This window comes from Castor canadensis, chromosome 6, assembly GCF_047511655.1.
Source record: "Castor canadensis chromosome 6, mCasCan1.hap1v2, whole genome shotgun sequence".
NCBI lineage: Eukaryota > Metazoa > Chordata > Mammalia > Rodentia > Castoridae > Castor > Castor canadensis.
This window is the reverse complement of record NC_133391.1, coordinates 23,902,863-23,924,275: the sequence shown is the minus strand read 5'-3', so window position 1 is coordinate 23,924,275 and position 21,413 is coordinate 23,902,863. Positions and strand designations below refer to the sequence as shown.

General features: G+C 43.1%; 1 protein-coding gene and 1 pseudogene across 41 annotated transcripts in view; one reads left to right on the top strand and one right to left on the bottom strand.

Moving 5' to 3' along the window:
- Nucleotides 1-21,413, top strand: part of Plekha5 (pleckstrin homology domain containing A5) — a 201,834-nt gene that overhangs the window by 126,966 nt on the left and 53,455 nt on the right. For 15 of the 41 annotated variants that reach the window (XR_012448816.1, XM_074075963.1, XM_074075939.1 and 12 more), the window contains 6 exons: nucleotides 5,418-5,520; nucleotides 7,045-7,108; nucleotides 8,465-8,625; nucleotides 8,999-9,016; nucleotides 12,881-13,348; nucleotides 19,727-20,180. Coding sequence is in view for 38 of the 41 variants with exons in the window: in XM_074075963.1 (XP_073932064.1) it covers nucleotides 5,418-5,520; nucleotides 7,045-7,108; nucleotides 8,465-8,625; nucleotides 8,999-9,016; nucleotides 12,881-13,348; nucleotides 19,727-20,180 (1,268 nt within the window). In the remaining 3 variants the exon portion in view is untranslated. Of the gene's footprint in view, nucleotides 1-5,417; nucleotides 5,521-7,044; nucleotides 7,109-8,464; nucleotides 8,626-8,998; nucleotides 9,017-12,880; nucleotides 13,349-19,726; nucleotides 20,181-21,413 lie in introns of those variants that run through there. The other 26 variants (XM_074075950.1, XM_074075945.1, XM_074075947.1 and 23 more) reach the window with 8 other exon arrangements.
- LOC109683104 (small ribosomal subunit protein eS6-like) lies at nucleotides 224-944 on the bottom strand (annotated as a pseudogene).

Genomic DNA, 21,413 nt, shown 5'->3' with positions numbered 1-21,413 from the left:
TGGGGTTCACTTCAGCTGAGTACCAGGCTTGCTCTGCAGTTCTCCTTAAAGGCTTCCCACTCTTTAGGGCTTGTCATTTCCAGTTTCCTCCCCTTTTCAGTCTATTTGTAGACAATTTGAGTTTAAAGAAAGAACAGGAAAATGCTTACTTTTTGTAATTGTTTTAATTCTTTTTTGTTTTGAGGTCTGATAAAATCATTTATTTGTTAACTCTTAAAGATTCTTATTTTTGACTGGACTCAGACTTAGAAGCAGAAGCTCTCAGAGAAGACAGCCTTCTCTTCACAATCTGTTCCTTGCACTTTTCTGTGGCTTTCTTTGCCCTTTTAGCCAAAAGTTTAGCATTCTCTGCAATCGCTTCCTTATTTTTCTTAGCACATTCTTTCTTCAGAGCAATATGCTGGCCTTTGTGTTACAGGACATGTGGAATAGCAAGATGCTGAATCTTGCGTGCTTTGCTCCTGGGTTTCTTACCTTCTTTGGTCAGGGGCTTTCTAACAATGAATTGGCAGACAGTATCTTCTTTGGAGAGACTAAAAAATTTGCGGATTCTGCTGACTCTTTGGATCGGAGGAGGAGGAGGCCTAGTAGGCTCTGTTAGTCCAGGAATGTCTTCAGATCTCCTTGTTTCGCAATGACCAAGCTGAGAACACTCAGGTTGGCATCCACAATGCAACCCTGAGCAGATTTGCGCTCTCGATCCAATCCTCCCTGATGTGTAACAGGAATGCCCCTTCCTAGTAGCAGGAGAACTTGGCCATGGGTCAGGGCACCCTGCCTCATGGGAAACCTTGTTTGATGTTCCCACCACTGATTCAGACCACACAGCCCTCCATTCTTCACCCAGCCATCCACTTCTCATAGAAAGCATGACGTTTGCACTCATCATCCACTTCAGTGAGTTTCTGACAGCCAGTGGCCGGGGAGGACAGATTTGGCTTCATCTTGGTGCCTAATTGTTTTAATTCTTAATATGAAAGTCTATCAGTGTTAGTTGTTTGCAATGAAAATAACACCAAATTTCTGACAACATTGCTGTCACTGCCCATCACTTCTATTGCAATCTACAAAGTCTGTCCTGTGTTTGATGAGTCTGGGTCTGAGTTCTTACTGCTGTTAATGACCTCCACCTTATATTTGTGTTTTTACTAATGGTAGTTGTCTGCCAGGTAGGGGAAATAGGAAAAAAGAAGAAAGAAATACAGGAAGGAAGGAAACATTTCATTCACTCTGCTCTTCAAGTGGCGAGGAAGTATATGAAAGTCTTAACAACAAGAAATACCAGGTTTTGAATAAAAGCTATTGGGTGAGCGTAGCAGCTGGCATCTGTCAGAGTGTTAGCATGTGCTAGGCACTGTGAAAAGCACACGACATACCTGATCCATCTCAGTGCCTCCTCACCACCTCCTGCTAAGGTGGGAAATCACTGTGCTCATTTACCCAAGACAGAACTGACACACAGGCGGGCAAATAGCTTGCTTGGATCTCCACCATTTTGCACCCAGGCTCTAGCTGCAGGGCTGACCCGCTGAGCACAATAGTCCTGACCATTTCTGCTGTGTTTCTCACAGTTTCTGATATACAAAGTGTGCTGTCAGAATTTCCACATTTTACAGACAGAAATGGAAACTAAAACGACTTGCTACTTTTTTATCTGAGAGGTTAACAACCCATACTGCATGGGAACCCACATTCCTTCTGTTCTTTGCCCCATCACTAGATGATGGTGAGCCCATGGCTACACAGCACTTACGTTATGCTGTGGTTAGTCATTCCACTGACAGAACTTTCATTTGACAAACTTACTGAACGAGGCCTGCTTCGTTCCAGGTGTTGTGAAAACAGTAGTGTGAAAAGCTCGCATGAAACTTCCATTGTGGAGGGATCAGAACATGGTAGGTAAGCTGAAATGTTGAAGACCATGTAGGTGCTTTTAGGAAAGTAAGGTCACAGTATGAAAGATGAACAGCGAAAGGTCTCTGGATAAGTACTCCGAGCAGGTGTCTTAGATAGTTACTACACAGATGATGAGGTGATGAACTAAGGGAGTGAGTCGTCTGAGGCACTAGATACCGTTTTAGAGAGTAGCATGCAGAGATGCAGAAAATAAGCCCGAAGGACGCTAAAAGAATGTCACGGCAGAAGTGCTCAGTTGGGTGGAGTGAGCCCACACTGCACCAGGAAGGGCTCGGGAATGCAGGGTGTGTGTGCACATGACTTACGTGTGAAGCGGGAGTGTGCTTGGTGTAATTCTAAAGCTGCACATGTGGTATACACAATTGGAATGAAAGTTAAGTCTGGAGACCCAGCAGGAGGCAAGTTTAAAAGGTGGATCACAAAGGTCATTTGTATGCCACCCCAGTAAATTTGAACTCAGTCTTAGATGATAATAATAGTAAGATCAGATAATTTTAGAAAAATTACTAACACTTGAACTAGAAGCCAAGAGACCAGGTAACAGAGTATCATAGTATTCCAGATTAGAAATGATAATTAGTATTAATACATTTACCTAGCTCTAATTATATATATTGTCTTGTCTTGTTCTCAAGTGTCTTTAAAGTTAAAATAGACGATTGGGTATGGCTCAAGTAGTAGAGTAAGCAAAAGTAAGCAGAAGACCCTGAGTTCAAAACCCAGTACCACACGAGAAAGAATACCATTTAAACAAACAAATACAGTTAAAGTAAGAACACGAGATCTAAAATATCACTTGAATCCAGTAAAATGTTGAGATTCTTATGACTCCTGTCCAGGTGTGTTCTCAGGGAAACAAACTCTGTGCTGGGTTTATTGGGGAGTCTTTGGGACACTAGCTGTCGCACAGAAGGGAAGGAAGGAAAATGGGACTGAGACAATAGATACCATGCGGTTTGTAAAAGGCCCCAGCCAGCCCCAGGGCAAGCCCGCTCATCCTGCAGCAGTTCTCAGCTCTGCTCCTTGCTCGTGTCTGACCGGCTCCAGGCGGTAGAGAATAAGGCATGTAGGTGCCTAGGATAGGTTTGATGTGGAGCCAAACAGAAGAAGGTCGAGATCAGGAGCATTTGAGAATCTAGGAAAGGACTCTTAGGATGGTCAGTTGACAGAAGAGAACGATTTGATATGTAATGGTAATTATATTTAATCTTGCATAATGGCAGGATTTTTTAAACATTTACCAATGTGCTGAGTTCTTTGTGTGATTAACTCTTTTAACCCACATAACAATCTTTTGCATTAAGTCCTGTTATCCCCAGTTTTAAAAATGATGAAACTGATGCACTGAGCATCAATAATTTGCCCAAGGTGGGCACAGCATATCACACCTATAATCCTAGCTACTTGGGAGGCTGAGATAGGGAAGATTTTGGTTTGAGGCCAGCCGTGGCAAAAAATTCACAAGACCCCATCTCAACCAATAAAAGCTGGGCGTGGTGGCACACCTGTCTTCCCAGTTACTTGGGAGGTGAGATCAGGAGAAGCATAGTCCAGGTTGGCCTGTGCATAACTCAAGGCCCTATTGGAAAAAATAACTGAAGAAAGAAGGGGTGGGGTATGGCTCAAGTCATAGGGCCTGCCGCCTAGCAAGCACAAAGCCTTGAGTTCAAACCTTGGTCCAACCAAAAATAAAGGTCTTGCCCAGGATCCCAGAGGTGGTTAGTGTCCAGCTGACCAGCAGTCCCAGGTCACCAAGGATGTCACTCGGTATGTTCAGAAGCAGCTTAGGAAGAGATGATGTCACTGTGGGATGATGAGGAAGGGATGTGATAAAAATGATTTTCACTGAAGATGACTTCAGGAGTTGCTTCTGATTGTTCCCTAAATATAAACAGAATTGGGTTTTAAAAAAAGAAAGAAAGAAAGAGAATTGGGCTCAGATTTATGGTGTGCATCACTTTCAAATTGTCATTTTCCATAATTGATGGCTGCTTTCCAGCATTTCTTTTTTACCTTTTTTTAAAGCTTAGTCTGCACTCTTGTTCATTCACAGTATAAAAACAAATTTTTGTTCCATTTTATGAGAAGAACTATAGAAATAACCTCCACTTAATGTACCTTTTTTCCCTTTTTGGAAGTTTTGCCATGTGCTGTAGAAATGAGGAAGAAATAAATATGATTTCTTGTTAACCGTGTGATAACTTTTTAAACATCAGCAGGTGTAATAAAAGTGATGATGTCACGGTTTCCCCACTGGTGAGTTTGTCAGCCCAGGGCATGGCTTTATATTATCCTGTCTGATGGGTCTGTAGCAAATGTACATTTCATATTTCTCGAGCACCAGTGACAGTGAATAGCGTGGACCCAGCTGTGTCAAGATTTGTGTTTGTCCTTTTCCTAGATATGTTGTGTGAGCTTGCCTTGCAGAGTTCTAATTTATTCCCATGGCTTTATTATGTATCACAATAGCTGGTAAAATAAACCTCAAAGTTAAGGGGTTTGTTTTGTTTTGAGACAGGGTCTCACTATGTAATCCAGAGTGGCCTCAAACTCAGAGTCCTCCTACCTCTGCCTCCCAAGAGCTGGGATTATAGTTGTGTGCCACCATGCCAGGCCAAAGTTACATACTGTTTAAAGCTAAAATTTTTACAGCATAGCTTAAAGTGCGTATCCACGTGTGTATTTGTTTAACAGATATTTTTGGGTATCTACCGTTTCCATTCTAATTATCTTACAGCTTAGAACGTAGAGAGGAGAGAAAGAAATATACATAACTAAAGCATGTAGCATGTGAGCGAGAATGGGAATAGGAAGTGGTGAAGTCCCCAGAGAAGAATAAGAGGACTGGAGTGGTTTGGGGTGGAAAGCACTTTAAGTCACAGAGACCACCGAACACCTCATCAATGAGACATTCAAACAGTGGCTAAAGATGTGACCAGTGAGCCTCATCCTTGACTGGAATTACAGCGGCTGGATATTTAAGTCCTGCCCTAAATGTGGATGGATTTGTTTCTTAAGGTTTCTTTGTCATCACTTAACATGCTTATATATATTTTCAGTAACTCATATGAAAGAGTTTTGTCAAACATAGCACACCAACAACAAATGTATGATGTATTTATATGTAAATGGGCTTTCTTTCATTTTTGAGACCAATTTTGTGTTTGCTTAGAACAGAGACACTTTTTGAAAGTAAAGAAATCTCATCCAGGCATGGTGGTGCAGGCCTGTAATCCCAGCACTCAGGAGTCTGAGACAGGAGGATTGTAAGTTCAAGGCCAGCCTAGGTTACAAAGACCCTATGTCAGAATCCACCCCCCACAAAAAAAATCCTTGTGCTCTTGGATATTATTATTTAAAATCTTATAAAGACCTGTTACAACTTAAATATAGTTCATTTATGTGCAAGAGCCTTTTGATTTGGCCCAGGTGACTTCTGAGGCAATGCACTGTTTGATGAGAACATTAAAATTCTAACCAGTGATTGAATGATCTCCTAGATGAGAAGGAGGAGGGGATCCTGGGGAGCATCCTGCTGCCGAGTTTTCAGATAGCCGTGCTTAGCTCAGAGGACCACATCAACCGCAAGTACGCCTTTAAGGTAAGGAAGCAACCTGTGTTTTATTCTGTATTGAAACTTGCACCCGCACCTGGTAAAAAGCAGAGATGGACCCAAGGATGACTGGAAAAGGGCATTTCAGTTACACCAATGTAACTGTCTTTGTGTGGAGATTGTCCCCTCCACGTCCCCTCTGGAAGCACATGCTAAGGTGGTTAGGGCTCAGGTGTTCTCAGTTCTATGGCTTCCAGAGGTTTTGGGTACAGGAAGCAGGTCACAGTTCCAGTCCCAGGTGATACAGTTTTGTGCATCTTGGTGATTAGTGTGTGTTCTGTGAAGGTTACTGTGTGTTTGAGTTTTTCATGATAAATTTTTGGAAGACATATAAAAAACTGAGTTTTCCAGCACAGTGGGAGTACATTTGTGGATGTGTGGGATAATTAAAAGCTGTTCTTAGGTGTAAGTACATTAATGACCATCAGACACTTTGCCCAGGTTCCTGAAATTAAAGCCAGGCCCCCTGTGGTGACTCACCTTACCCTCTCCTCTGGGCAGTGCTGGTCTGTGGCTCACTCTCAAGAAAGAGGCCACTTTGATGCTAAGTTGGCAAATTTTTTTTTTTAAAAACCATGCTACATTCTTGGCTTTATAATTATGGTTGAGGTCACATTATTTTGCTTCCCTCCTTTTTTTCCTGGCCACTTATTTTTGTATGAACTATAAAGGGCTTATTGTAGAAATTTTATTTTAAGGAAAAGGGGCCAAATAAGGATAGTATAAATCATTATTTTAAAATGAAATGTTTAATTCACCTTTAAACTCCTATCCACTTTTAAAGAGTAACTGAGGATTGCAACTAACTTGAAACAGGAGTGCTTATTAACTGTGGAGACAAGAGGAGGAAGGATTTAGGGATGGATTGGGGGTGGAGTGGTGGATCGCCTCATGGAGAAGGAAAAATCTGAGGCAGACATCTGAGAACAAAAGGGAAGTAGCTTCAGATAGGAGTAAAGCTTATCAAAATACACTGTCAGCATGGGTACACTAGAGAAACAATGAGATATTTTGATGTGTAATGACAAATTTTAGTAGTGATAAGTTAAAATAATAACTTTATGCTGGGCACCAGTGGCTCACACATATAATTCTAGCTATTCAGGAGGCAGAGATCAGGAGGATCGTGGTTCAAAGCCAGCCTGGGCAAATAGTTTGTAATGCCCTCTCTCAAAAAAACCCATCACTAAAAAGGACTGATGGAGTGGCTCAAGGTGTAGGCCCTGAGTTCAAACTCCAGTACAGCAAAAAATAAACTAAACAATAAAGTATACACATAGCTCCATGTAATGTTAACATTTATTTTAAATTTTTTGTTTGCTTACAGATTAATTGGCTATTGAGTTTGTTCTATTTGTTGGACATTTTGCCTGGATTCTTAGACTTTTTAAATATAGTAGAAAGAGCATTACAGGTGACTGCACATGTACATTAGTGCATTTTCTCTATAATGACTTGTCTTATTTTACCTGTAACAAGAGTAGTAATTGCTGTTCCAAATTCTCTCCTCTGGTGTCCCTGAGTCCGGGAGTGGCTTTATCACTGTTGTTGACGTTGCTGCTACTGCTTATCAGAATGGTAAGTGGAACTCCGTGGACAGTGACTGAGCACAAGCACTACACAGCCCACGGGCACCTCATTGTCACCCGCAAACACTTCTACTGGGGCATTGCTCGTGTCTGAGTTGGGGCTGGCACTGGATCCTCGTGCCTCCAGCACAGTGTTCCTTCCACTGATCGCAGATGGGCGGTGGTCTTTGTCCCTTTTGCCCAGCCCCACACTTGGTGGTGGCTGTGTCCTATAGCATGTTTGAGCTGCTTCTTCTGACAGCTCCCATGCAGTGACTGCTCACCTAGTCAGGAGAAGTCTGTTGGTTATGTCGGCATTTTCACAACTATGGTTCTTGACTTTATCCTGAAAAGAAGCTAATTTGCCCTGGAGATGATAGGAGTCAAGTTTATGGCCCCACGCTTCTTCCTCTTGCCTTCTGTACCCAGCAGGCTGGTGTTTGCTACTCTCCCCTTTACCTCGCTTTAGCCTGTTTCTTTGTCCTTGTCTTTGAATGTCGGCTAGGAAATAGCACCAGCATCTTAAGTGGAAATCAAGACTCCCTCCTCTGCCCGCAGCACTCTGCCTGTCTCACACAGCTCCTCCTGCTCCCATATTTGCCACGTCTGAACAGGGCTTAAGATGAGTGCTCGGTGCCCACGCCATGGGTAGCAGTCCAGTCCCACACCAGCATCTTCTCTGCTTTTCTCCTTCTTTTTCTCTGATAAAGAGACACATTGAGGACCGGCAGAGTGGCTCATGTGTTAGAGCGCCTGCCTAGAAAGCGTGAGGCTCTGAGTTCGAACCCCAGTGTCACCAGAAAGAAAAGAAAAACACACTGTACCAGGTGTGTGGTGCATGGCTGCAGTCCCAGCACTTGGGAGGCTGAGGCCCTGTCTCAATAAAACAAACAAACAAACAAAAAGCAGGTCAAGCCAACATAAAGACCTACATCCAATTGCATAGTCATTCTTCCTCTTAAACCCTGAAACTTGAAGATGGCGTTTACAACCATTTATAATTCGTTGATGTTCATATATGGGTGTCAGTAAGATGGTACCTTTTGAAGATTAGAGAATTTGGGTGTTTCACTTGGTATTGCCAGTGCATTACTCTGGGGCGCTGAAGAGGATGAGGGCCACCAGGGATGGACCAGATGCCACCAGTGCTTCATGTCCTGCACCGTGCCTAAGCACTTGTGACTTCAGGGTATACACAGCTAAATGAGAAATTAGAAGAAAATCATTAATATCATACCATTTCTGATATCACTGTTTATGTATTTCAAAATCACTTCTATATCTTCTAGAAAGGCACGTCTCCTCCTTTAAATTTGGTACCAGTGACTAGGTAAGGACCCGCTTACCTTCTCTCCTCTTCCTCTAGAGCCCGTGTTCTCACGATGGAAATGATGGTGTCGTTTTCACTCAGGCAGCTCATCCAAACATGCGGACTTATTACTTCTGCACTGACACAGGGCAGGAGATGGAGCTGTGGATGAGAGCCATGCTGGACGCCGCCCTGGTGCACACGGAGCCCGTGAAAAGGTACCAGCATCCCTCCATGCTCACCTCGCGATGCGTCATGTCACTGTCCTAGTCTGCGTCATTTTAACAGTCATATGAAACCATTTTCCCTCTGAAGGCAAGCATTCATCCATGTTCTGTACTCAATTAATACACCTTTTGCTTAAGATACCACCTGTGGGGATTTTTGTTTGGGGGTTTGTTTTGTTTTGTTTTGAGTATTGGTTTTGAACTCAGGGCCTCGCCCTTGCAAGGTAGGCGCTCTACCACCTGAGCCACACCACCAGCCCCGTGTTCTTACTCCACCGTTCCTTGTCACTCATGCTCACCCGTCAGTGTACCGAGGTGAATCTAGAATCCTAACGTTCAAACTGAATGTTCTTTCTTCTTACAGAATTACCTTTAATTTTCGGTAAGTACATTTTTCATTGTTACCTTAGAATTACAAAGATTTTTCTCCTTCCCGGCAGTATTTTTTAAAACACCCTAAATGTTAGAAGAGAGTTTATTTTTATGAAGTTAATTTAATTGTGTTTTTATATTATGCTTCCATTCTGTGAGTTTAATAAATTACAGTAAGAAATTGTGAGATTTTCATTTCAACATTTTCTGCTTCATTCTGATTGTTTTATGATGAATATCTTCAGAAAATAGCTTGTCAACCACTTAGATTATTTCTAAATATATCTCTTTCTTGATGAATTGTACCGTCCTTCTTTTAAAACTCCAGTACTTAGACTTCTTGATAATGTAGATAGGTATTGTAAAAGCAGGTCTAAGAACGATTTTTCTCTGCCCTGATTGAAAACATGAATCATGCTAATAATCTTCAACTATATTTAGAACTATTCACCAGCATGGTGGTGCACACCTGTAATCCCAGCACTCTTAGGTGGGCGAATGGTGAGTTCAAGGCCCACCTGGGCTCCATAGCAAAAGCCTGTCTCAAAAAAAAAAAAAAGAGAGAGAGAGAAGGAAGGGAGGGAGGAACTAGTCAGACGAAATCTGTTTCTCAAACAACATAAATAGAAGTTGAATAGATATACATTTTTGTGTGTGTGTGTGTGTGTGTGTGTGTGTGTGTGTGTGTATTCTTGTAATATGAAAAAATATTGGTGAGTCAATTAAATTTTGTTCCCAGTCAGTGATAATAAGGTACACATCTTACCTAGGGAGTATTCTAACATGCACGTTTGATCTTTCTTGTCCCCTTTCTTTTGGGGAGTGGAGGGGCAGTACTGAGGTTTGAGCTCAGGGCTCTGCACTTGCAAAGCAGGTGCTCTACTGCTTGAGCCACGCCTCCTGTCCATTCTGCTCTGGTTGTTTTAGAGATGGCGTCTCGTGACCTGTTTACACCGGGTGACCTCGAACCTCAGTCCTGCCAATCTCAGCCTCCCAAGTAGCTAGGATTATAGGGATAACCCAGCATGCCCAGCCCCTCTTTTTGTGTGTGTGTGTGTGTGTGTGTGTGAATGTGTATCTGTGTTCTTTCTCTGCTAGGAATGCAGCCTAGGGTCTCACACATGCTAGGCAAACACTTCATGAGCTATAGCCTCAGCCATATATTTTTATGTTCAAGTGACGTATAATAATTATACATATCCATGGAGAACTGTGTGCCATTTTAGTATGTGTCCAGTGTATAATGGTCAGATTAGGGTGCTTGGCACTCCTAGCACTTACCATTTTTTTGTGCTGAGAATACTGAAAATCCCCTCCACCAGTTATTTTGAAATATTCCATTAACTGTTTTCCACTGTAGTTGTCTTGTGTGGGGAGTGGATTATGAGAAGCCTATGAAAATTTGACATAAGCACAGCTGTGCCCAATAATTGGCAGGCTGAGTTTGGCACGGCCCCAGCGGCAGAAGAGTGGAGGATGCAGTGCAGCTGCTTTTCCTAAGTTGTTTATGTTCAGAGAAGTAGGAATGCAGGTTTTTGTTACAATGTCACACCTGTCCCTGAGAACTGTTGCTCCACCTCCTTGTTTACCACTGGATATAAAAGACTTGCTGAAGGAGGATGAGGTTTTTTGATGGGTTTTGATTGGCTGCCTGCAGGCTGCTTGTGAGGCTGCTGCTGAATGACGCAGCTGGCTGCTGTGTGTCTCCACCAGAGTAGCTTTCAGCCCTGAGAACTTTATACGTGGGCTTTAGAAAAGCTAAGCTAAAGAGAACGTGGGACAGTGCAAGTCTGGGGCAAAGGCTTTAAGAGAGATTATGCTAAAGAAAAGCTAAGAGAAAACATGGGACAGAGTGAGTCTAAGGAAAGAGACTTTCAAGAACAGAAAAGAAGACTTTAGAAGCAAAGCTTTAAGGAGTAAAGATAGAGAAAAGAAGCAAAGTAAATGAAGAGAATTACAGAGAAAAGAAGCAACGAGGCTGTTGTGCATCTCCATCCAACTGCCCAGCCTACCTGGCCCCAACTTTCTGCATGTCTGTCCTCTATTGTTTGTCCTTTCTGCATCTCCCATTGCTCCCAGTTACACCAGTTAGGTTTGGTAGTAACAGGAGTGAGAAAAAGCTCGCTGCAGTCATGCTGTGCTGCAGAGCAGTACAGTTTCTCCTCCCGTCCACCTACATCCCTCAGCCCATCATCCATCCTATCCTTTCCGCACACCCTGCCCGGGCCCTCAAACCCCCATTCTGTTCTATTTGGGATTCCAAATACAAGTCTTTCTGTGCCCGCCTTAACTCATTTATCATAAAGATCTGCAGTTCCATCCATGTTGCTACACGTGACAGAATTGCAGAACATTTCATGGCTGGATAATATTCTAGTGTGTGCACATTCCTCATTTTCTGTATCCATCCATCCACTGGTAGACACCCAGGCTGATTCCACGTCTTGGTTACTGGGAACAATAGTTTCTTGTGCTACACTAAACTTGCAAATGCAGACATCTTTTAACTTACTGATCTCATTTTCTTTGAAGTATATTCCTAGTAGTGAGATTGCTGGATCAAAACTATTTCCAGTTTTTTGAGGAACCTTCTTATTGTTTTCCGTAGTGGCTGCACTAACATTCAGTATGTTTTCTGTAATAGTTTAGTGTCATCTTTTGAAATTAGATCCCAAGTTTTGCATTATTTGTTATCTCAGCATAGTTTTCTCAGTCAGTCTTGTTCTGTTTTGAGAAGTCATGTATATCTTTTTTGATATTGAAAAAGGGGTAAAAGGTGTTACAGTTCTAATTTAAAACAGTAGCTTGAGGTAGACTAGAGTTTTAAGAAATGTTGAAATGTTTAATATTCATTGTTAAACAACTATGCCTGCAGAATTTAGCAAAGGTAAGTGTGCTTTAGCACAAGCTCCCTGTGAAGCTCCAGTGCCTCTGTGACCTGTCCAGTGTCTTGTCCTGTTTCCCATCAGGAAGCTGTGGTTTCTATCTCACTTAAACATATTCGTAGTCTATAACTTTGCTATAAGAAAAACAGGCACATCTCACTTTTTCCCAGTGACCCTATTCCAGACTACCAACAGACACCTGCCTGCCTTCTTTTGCACTTGAATGTAGGTGTGTGTGTGTGGATGTGTGGATTCCCGGCACATCATACAGCTTGCATCTGATGGGACTGTTGCCCTGTTTGAGATGTGGAAGCCTGGCCAAATACTGAGAGGCTCAGTCTTGTCAGAGCTTGCATGTGACTGGCTCAGGAAGCATGAGAAGGACATAGATATAGCACCTGGACTAGTGAGTAACGACTGTCAAGTGGCCCAACACACTGTTGACCAGCACTTCTGCTGGGCGCATGGACAGGGCATGCCACTTTCTAGTCCAAGACTGAGTGATCAGACAGAACAGCAGTGGGGTCGGGGCTCTGCCTCCACTGGCTACCTCACCTGGTAGGTAGCACAGTAGCCCTCCGGCATTGTTGCTATTGTGCCCATTTACCAGAGTGGAAACTGAAGCACTGTAAGACTCCAGTTTGCCTTTTAATGAGCTGACACCATGGCTGGGAGCCATAGTGGTCTTGCATGTGGATTTTGTGGCTCACCTGTAGAGGAGAGATACATTTGCTTCATTCCCAGCTTCCCAGTACAGGACACACCTTGCCCTGTAGTTTTGAATTACCTCCCTCCTCCTTTCCATGTGTGCGTGCTGCTCTTGTGCGCGGATGTTCACACCACGGCTTTGAGGATTGGGGCAGACTTCTCCTGACTCTTTCTGGGTTTGTTTGTGTGTTTGTGTAAAGTCAAATCTTCCTACATTGACTGTCAGAGATAATACATGCCTACTTCATCTGATTTACTCTGACTTTCTTCTCTGATTTCAGAGTGGACAAGATTACATCTGAAAGTGCACCAACGAAAGAAACCAACAACATTCCCAACCACAGAGTGCTAATTAAGCCAGAAGTCCAGAACAACCAGAAAAACAAGGAAATAAGCAAAATTGAAGACAAAAAGGCCTTAGAGGCTGAAAAATACGGATTTCAGAAGGATGGTCAAGACAGGCCTTTAACAAAAATTAATAGTGTAAAGTTGAATTCTCTGCCATCTGAATATGATAGTGGGCCGGCGTGCCCAGCCCAGACAGCACACTACAGACCAGTCAACGGGAACAGCTCAGAGAACAAAGCAGGCAGCGTCGGCCTCGCTGATGTCAGAGGCGGGAGTCACTCAAACACAGGGCCCTTCCACGTGGAGGCAGAGCGGGTCATTCAGAGAACGAATTCCATGCAGCAGCTGGAGCAGTGGATTAAAATCCAGAAGGGGCGGGGTCATGAAGAGGAAACCAGGGGGTGAGTGTCTTGTTAGAATCCCAGGTCTCCATGCTGTGGTGGGGGAGAATGGTTTCAGTTGCATCTTAGGTGCTATTGTTTCATCACCATGTCTGTTGCTCAGGGGAGTCAGACATAAGTATTTTTTCCTCCATCTCTCAGTGTGCTGTCACCAGCTTTGCTTTTGATCAAGTAAACTTATTCATCTATGCATCCATTCATTGTGTGACTTTTTCTTCATAGATTTATTTGTCTACTATATGCTAGTCATGGGGCTAGCAAGTAGACTAGGAAAATACTTACTCCAGGCTCTCGCAAAGATAATTGTCTAGTAGTGGAGACAGTTGAATAAGCAAGTGCAGGATAGTGTGCCAGATGGAATGGAAGAACACATTTCTGTGTCAACCAGTGCAATCTCAAAGATTCAGAGTTCATTAAATTCTTTCTGGAGGAAGAAAAATACAAACTGAGAGATAAAGAATGACCTGTATGGTGGTGCACATCTGTAATCTGAGCATTCTGCAAGCTGAGGCACAAGGACCATAAGTTCAAGGCCAGCCTGTCTCAAAACAAAACCAAAAGGTCACTGTGGAGCTGAGGGCATAGCTCAGTAGGAGAGCATGTGCCAAACATGTCTGGCGTCCCAGGTTCAATCCTCAGCACTGCAAGAAAAGGGAAGGAAAGGTCCTTGTGGCATCACATCTGGAGAATGAAGCAGAGAAAGGTCAGAAGCTACATGAGAGGGTGGAAGGAGAGGATGGGCTGTGTCCACGATGTCGCTGACAGGACTGGTCAGCTGCTTCTGTGTGCTGGATCAGAGCCTAGCCTCGCTCAGTCTCAGTGTTGGGGGACGTCAGGAAAGACACCTGCCTTCTCCCTGGGCAGCAAGGGTGTGTGGTGTCTCTCACCACAGAGAGAAGATTCGGGAAGAGAATAACGTGTGGCTAGACAAGTTAAGTTCAGGGTTCCTGTGAGCCTGTCTACAAAGAGGGATCTGAACTTTAGAATATCACCAATATGACAAAAGTAGGCTGGGCACCAGTGATTCACACCTGTCATCCTAGCTCCTTGGGAGGCTGAGATTGGCAGGATTGTGGTTCGAGGACGGCCTGGGCAAATAGTTTGAGAGTCCTCATCTCCAACACAACCAGAGCTAAATGGATTGGAGGCCCAAGTGGTAGAGCGCCTGCTTTTCAAGCGTGAAGCCCTGAGTCCAAACCCCAGCCCAATAAATAAATAAAGTCAAAAGTGAGCAAGAAAGTAGATGAATTCATTCTGCGGAGAGGAAAAAAACCTAAAGAGCTGGGTTCAGTAAGGCACACCTATAATCCCAGCATTCATGAGACCGAGACAGGAAGCTGAAGAGGTTGAGGGCAACTCAGGCTATACAGCAAGACTGTCTCAATTTAACAATAAATAAATAAAGGAAAGAAAGAACTAAAAGCATTTAAGGAGTTAGAGGAAGGGGACCTTACAAAGAATACCAAAAACATAGACCAAAGGAAATGGAGAAAAAGTAACTGTCTCTGGAAGAGAAAATTATACGTTTTAAAAAATCAGTTTTAAGGCTGGGGCTATAGCTCGTGGCAGAGTGGTTGCCTAGCTCGTGGCATATATAAAGACAGACAGTTGTGGTAAGTTTTGAATAGTAGAAAACAATGACTTTATAATGATTATTTTTGGGGGGGTGGGTGGTACTGTGGTTTGAACCTGAGCCTTACCCCTAGCCCTTCAATGATGTTTTCAATTGAATGAAGACTGATTTATTTAATAGTGAGATTCATGGGTGTAGGAATGCTCTTCCATTGTGCTCAGTTAAGTGGCTGACACCTGCAGTGGTCAGGGGTGTGCCTTTCAGGACTGCGTGCATTTGGCTCCACGCACTGCCACCTCAGAACTCTGCTCCAGCTCCCGTCATGTGGGGCTCACCTGCTTTCTTCCCCACCCTTGGCCTGCTCCCCCGAGGGAGAGCTGTGAGACGTTTGCTGGGCCAGACGTGTGCATGGAGAGATCTGTCATATGTCATGGCTTTGACAGTTACAGCAATGTGTCAGAAATTTGAAAATTGCGAAGAGAAACTTAAAACCTGAGTGTAGTGTTCACTACAAAAAAAGTGTGCACAGTAATGCATATGATAATTAGCTTGACTTAGCAATTCCACAAGTGATCATGCTGTGCACCATCAGTAACTTCTATTTGTCAATTCTTAAAAAAGAAAAAAAGGAATGGGAATAAATCCTCCAATTTCTCAGTAATCAGGAAATTGTGTATTTTAGAAATGGGGTACTATTTTTCACTTACCAGATTGGCTAAAATCATCATAAGGAAGTGAGTTAATTAATACATGAATAAAGAAACAAAGTTGAATTACTTAAGTGTTGAAGAGAAAATGACAAAATGAACAGACTCATCCATTACTAACAGGAAACTATAAATTAATAATGAAAGTTTGATTAGCCAGAAAACAGGTGGTGGCTCTGAGGCAGGAAATGACAGGTATGTGGGTACACTTGGTATACCCATCACCTCCACACAACAACAATTCAGATCTCTTCCAGTCAACTTAAATCTCACCTCAAAAAAAAATCACTTCTCCTTTTTTTTTTCTTTTATTATTCATATGTGCATACAAGGCTTGGTTCATTTCTCCCCCCTGCCCCCGCCCCCTCCCTTACCACCCACTCCGCCCCCTCCTTCTCCCCCCCCTCAATACCCAGCAGAAACTATTTTGCCCTTATCTCTAATTTTGTTGTAGAGAGAGTATAAGCAGTAATAGGAAGGAACAAGGGTTTTTGCTGGTTGAGATAAGGATAGCTATACAGGGCATTGACTCACATTGATTTCCTGTGCGTGGGTGTTACCTTCTAGGTTAATACTTTTTGATCTAACCTTTTCTCTAGTACCTGTTCGCCTTTTCCTATTGGCCTCAGTTGCTTTAAGGTATCTGCTTTAGTTTCTCTGCGTTAAGGGCAACAAATGCTAGCTAGTAAAAAAAATCACTTCTCCTTGAATGGAACAATTCTTCCTAAGTGTAAAAGGACATAGAGCCATTCAACAAGTATTGGAAATGAGGCTTTTACTTTTAGCTTTCAGGATCCTTTGATGCAGAGGACTAGTCTTCATCAGGCCTGTCTGAGAACCATTCTTCTGAGCGCGCCCCAGTCCCCAGAAAGTGTTTGGAGTGATTTGAGCCCTGGTTTTCTCTGGGCTCCTCTTATCTTCGGGTGCACAGTGATTACAGCTTCTGTAAACGCTGTTCATTTGGTGCTCTTGAGATGGCTGAGTGCACTTTGGGTCTTTGGAAAAGATCAAGTGCATTACTAAATAAACTTCGTCATGAGAAGCAGTTGTGGTACTTTTCTTGGTAAAAGGGAGCATAATTTTACTTCATGGTTTCGTGTATTTTTTAATGGTGTGAAAGGCTTTCCTCTATTATTGAAGTCCAGATAGGAGGGAGGCAGGTTAAATGTTTCCCTGGAGTCTGTGGACAAAGCCTGGGGCTTTTTTGTGGGTCACCCTGCTGGGGTGGGGTGTTAGTGCATTGTTCCACATGGCAGACTCACAGGGACCAGTTCCGTGGTGTTGACAGCTGCTGCTGCTGAGTGGCCCTGGCCATGGGAAGGACCTTGCACTGAAAACTGAATCACACGTGGCTTAATTTGAATTTCTTCAGGGGGAAATGCTGAAGGAAATCGTACTTTTTAAACAAGTCCCCAAATGCTAGAAAGTGTCTGGGAATTTACTTGATAATCACCCAGTTTTCTATTGAAGGTCCCCAAAAGTGGTGCTGGCAGAGTGGCTCAGGTGGTAGAGCACCTGCTTAGCAAGTATGAGGCCCTGAGTTCAAACCCCAGAGTTGCCAATGAAAAGTCCCCAAAAGTGGCTTCCAAAAATGGCAGAAGAACCTTTAAAACTTTCTGGTTATTATTTAGCCAAGCTAACTAGAAAGTGGCTACTAACGACTGTATCATGGGTGAACAGGTTAAGTTTATCACATGTGTCCACGCAGTGCGAGCATGGCAAGGTAGTTTCTGAACTGCAGTCTGTGCACAGCTCACAGGCAGTGTTTGGTGTGTTTTAGACTGACAGTGTGTGTCATCTTTCCTGTGAATATTTTCCCTGATACGGTTCAGTACTCAGAAATTAGGAAATTATGGCTAAACCACTGGCTGACATCCTCCTAAAGAGACAGCCACGGGGTTGCCAGCTTTGGATTTTTCCCGCTTTTTGGCTTTCCTATTATCAGAGAAGGAAAGGATAGGGAGGGAGATGGAGAAGGAAAAATTGGAATTATGAAGACAGGAAAGGCCTTAAGTATTGAATGCTTTGTGGTGGTTTAGAAGGGTGTTGGTAACTTTCTGACTTATTCCATCTTGATTGTCATCAGACGGGTGTCCCCAAGGTAGGGGTCTTCCCTGGGAGCATTTTGTTCAGTTTTGCATGAGCCTGTTTTTGAGTAGAACATTGAAAATGTGAATAACAGATGGAAGACATCACTTAGGAAAGATGGTTGAAGGATCAGAAATGGTTTTGAATATAAAGTAAGGGATGGGATTTGTGATAAAATCATCTTCTGAATGAGAAAGCAAATCCCAAAAAGCTTTGGTTGGCCATTCAGCTAGACTTTGGAAGCTTACGAGGGCTCCCGAGCATTCTTCCTAAGTGTTCTTCCTAGGGTTTTGTTTGTGTCTTTTTATTTTTCGTTAAGTCATTCTGATAGGTGAATGGTTTGCTTTTTTTCCCCCTAAAAAATGGTCTTACCTGTGGCAAAATTTAAAAAGAAAGGATTATCTTGTTTTTTCACTAAATACAAAAGGAGGAGGCCTCGGGCATAGTGAAGAGGACCACTTTAGGAAGCAGGTGGTGCATTTGAGGTCTAGGTAGGTCACATACTGTAAGACCCTAAGCATTAAAATGATGTCATCTGTGGGTCTCTGTGCCCCTGGCCACCACGGCCCCAACATTCCGAAAGCCCCAGAAGATAACTCATCTCAGGTCTAAGTGCTCAGTAGGAAAGCAGTAATCAAACTTTGTTCTGACTTTTATCACATGCTTTCCCCCTGCATTGCTGTTTGTCACAGCCGTATTCCCTTTATGGGTGTGTAAACCCATAGAAGGAAGGTGTGTGGAACAGAAGTGAGAGTTTTTTTAGTATAAAAGTAGCATAGTTTTACATTCAATGGGAATTAATTGCGCAGAGGGATTATTCCTAACACGCCTCCTAACCAGGAGGCACACAATTCATTATACCTGATCACCGTGTAACCTTTTATACTTTAATAGTTGATACTTGTGCATTGTGGCTGGTGACAACTCTTCTTGTGGCAAGAGATGTCTGCGTCCACGTTGTTAGGCGAAGATTCAGGTCATTAAGAGTAAAGTCAGGTAACCTGCACACCTGGTTTCTCCCCTTGTGGTTCCTGCAGTCACCAAGACCCCTAACATTTTCATGCTCGGTAAGGGGTGGTTATGACTGCACTTGTGCAGGCCCAGACTCCAAAGCCTAATTAGGAGACAGTGCTCAGGAAACCTGGCTGCATGGGGGTCCCCAGACCCCCTTCTATTTGTTTATTGGATGGTGTTAAATCTGACATGAAGATACAAATTTATGCCAGGTGCCAGTGGCTCACGCCTGAAATCCTAACTACACAGGAGGCAGAGATCAGGACGATCAAGGTTCAAAGCCAGCCTGGGCAAATAGTTCACAGACGATCTTGAAACCCTTCACACACACAAAAAAAAGGGCTGGTGGAATGGCTCATGGTGCAGGCCCTGAGTTCAAACCCCAGTACTACAAAAAAATAAATAATATGAATTTTTTCCCGTGGAGATGACAGCATAAGATGAATACTTGTCCTTTTTTTTTTTTTTGGTGATACTAGAGTTTGAATTCAGGGCTTCGAGCTTGCTAGGCCAGCACTGTACCACTTGAAGCATGCCTCCACCCTAGGCCTAATCCTGTTCTTTTTATTTTAGGAACTAAATTATTATTTAATGATAATATTGATTATTGTTAAATAATGTTTAATTTAGGAACTAAATATTATGGAATAGTCTTATGTAATTGTCATAGGTGTTGTTTATATAATGTATTCATCAAATAGAATTTCATAAAAATGTTTAGGTCTATGAATATACTTTTATAGTATTTTGGTTTTTGTTTGTGTATTTGTGTGTGCCTGCATGGGAGGAGGAGGGGCACTGGGAATGGAACCCAGGGCCCTGCTCACATAAACAGGTGCTCTGCCTCTGAGCTATGGCCCCATTCCAGTATTTCGATCCTTTAAAATACGTGTCCTGATGTATATTTTACTTCCAGAATTAAAGAACTGTTCTGAGGTTTGAAATTTGGGGATCAACGCTCTCCTTCATTTTTACATTTCCATTTCTTTACTTTAGAGTAATTGCTTACCAAACATTACCAAGAAATATGCCAAGCCACAGAGCCCAGATGGTGGCCCGCTACCCTGAAGGTTACAGAACACTCCCGAGAAACAGCAAGACCAGGCCTGAAAGCATCTGTGGGGCCAACCCTTCCAGCCACGACAAGACGGGGGGGCCCGGGCCGGAGGAGAAGCGGCGGTCCATGAGAGATGACACCATGTGGCAGCTGTACGAGTGGCAGCAGCGCCAGTTCTACAACAAACAGAGCACGCTCCCTCGACACAGCCCCAAGGCCATGGTTAACGTGTCTGAGCAGACGATGTACCCTATACCTACATCCCCGTCCCATGGGTCCATGGCTGCCTTCCAGGGATTCTCCCCTCAGCGAACATACAGACCAGAAGTATCCTCGCCAATTCAGAGAGGGGATGTGACCATAGACCGCAGGCACAGGGTGCCCCAGCCTAAGGTAAGCCATGTCTGCTCGTTTGTTCAACTCGCTACTTGATAGAGGTCACGTTTCCTTTCCAAAATGGTGAGAGGCAGGAGGTGGAAGTGAAGAGGAGGTGGAAGGCAGGAGGTGGAAGAGGAAGTGAAGCAAGCCTTTTTTTTTTTTTTTTTTTTTTTGGTGGGACTGGGGTTTGAACTCAGGGCTTTGAGCTTGCAAAGTAGGTGCTGTAATGCTTGAGCCACACCTCCAGTCCATTTTGCTCTAGGTAACTTCTTGGAGATGAGGTCTCAGGAATTATTTGTCCAGGCTGGCATTGAACCGCAGTCCTCCCGACGTCAACCCCTCAAGTAGCAAGGATTGCAGGAATGAGCTACCTGTGCCTAGAGAAAAGTTCTTTTTCTTTTTTTTTTTTAATTATTGTTGTACTGGGGGTACATTGTGACATTTACAAAAGTTTTTACAATATATCATAGTTGAATTCACCCACTCTGTCATTCTCCTTTATCCTCCCTTCTCCCCATTCCTGGAATAGTTTCAGCAGGACCTATTTTTCCATTTTCATACACGAATACATAATATTTCTACCATATTCACCCTCCTACACCTTTTCCTTGTGTCCTCCCCTCCCACTTTTACCAGTCCCCAGGCAGGACCTGATTTGCCTTTCTGTTCTCTGTTTTTGTAAAAGAAAAAAAAAAATGACATTTTTATTCGTTTAAGATAATTATACAGGGTGTTTCATTGTGACATTCTCATGTATTATAACCAAATTGGTTCATTTCTAGTTTTCTCCTTTCTACCTCAGTCCCCTTCTTACAGTGATTTCAACAGGTTTAAAATTCTCTATTCAGAGGCGTTCTGCACTCTCCTGATCACCTTCAAAGCACCTCAGCATATAAATAGCTTATGACCACATGTGTTGTCATTGGCTCTTCCCAGTCCACTCTTCCTGGCTCTGCACACTTGCCAGTTGTGGCACACCTGCAAGCTTATCTGTTGTTTCTGTTTGTTTGTTTTTCTGTTTTTTTCTTTTTCTTTTGAGACACAGTCTCACTGTGTAGCCCAGGCTGGCCTCAACTCATGATCCTCCTTCTTCAGCATAAGCTACCTCACCTGACTTCATCTTGTTTCTTACTAAAAGTATTAACTTCATCTTGTAACTAGCTGCCTATGTGGTATATTGAGATTTCCTCATGTAGCCAATTCAATAGAGAGTCTAACAATGCTTGATGGTATATGTACCCTTAAAAT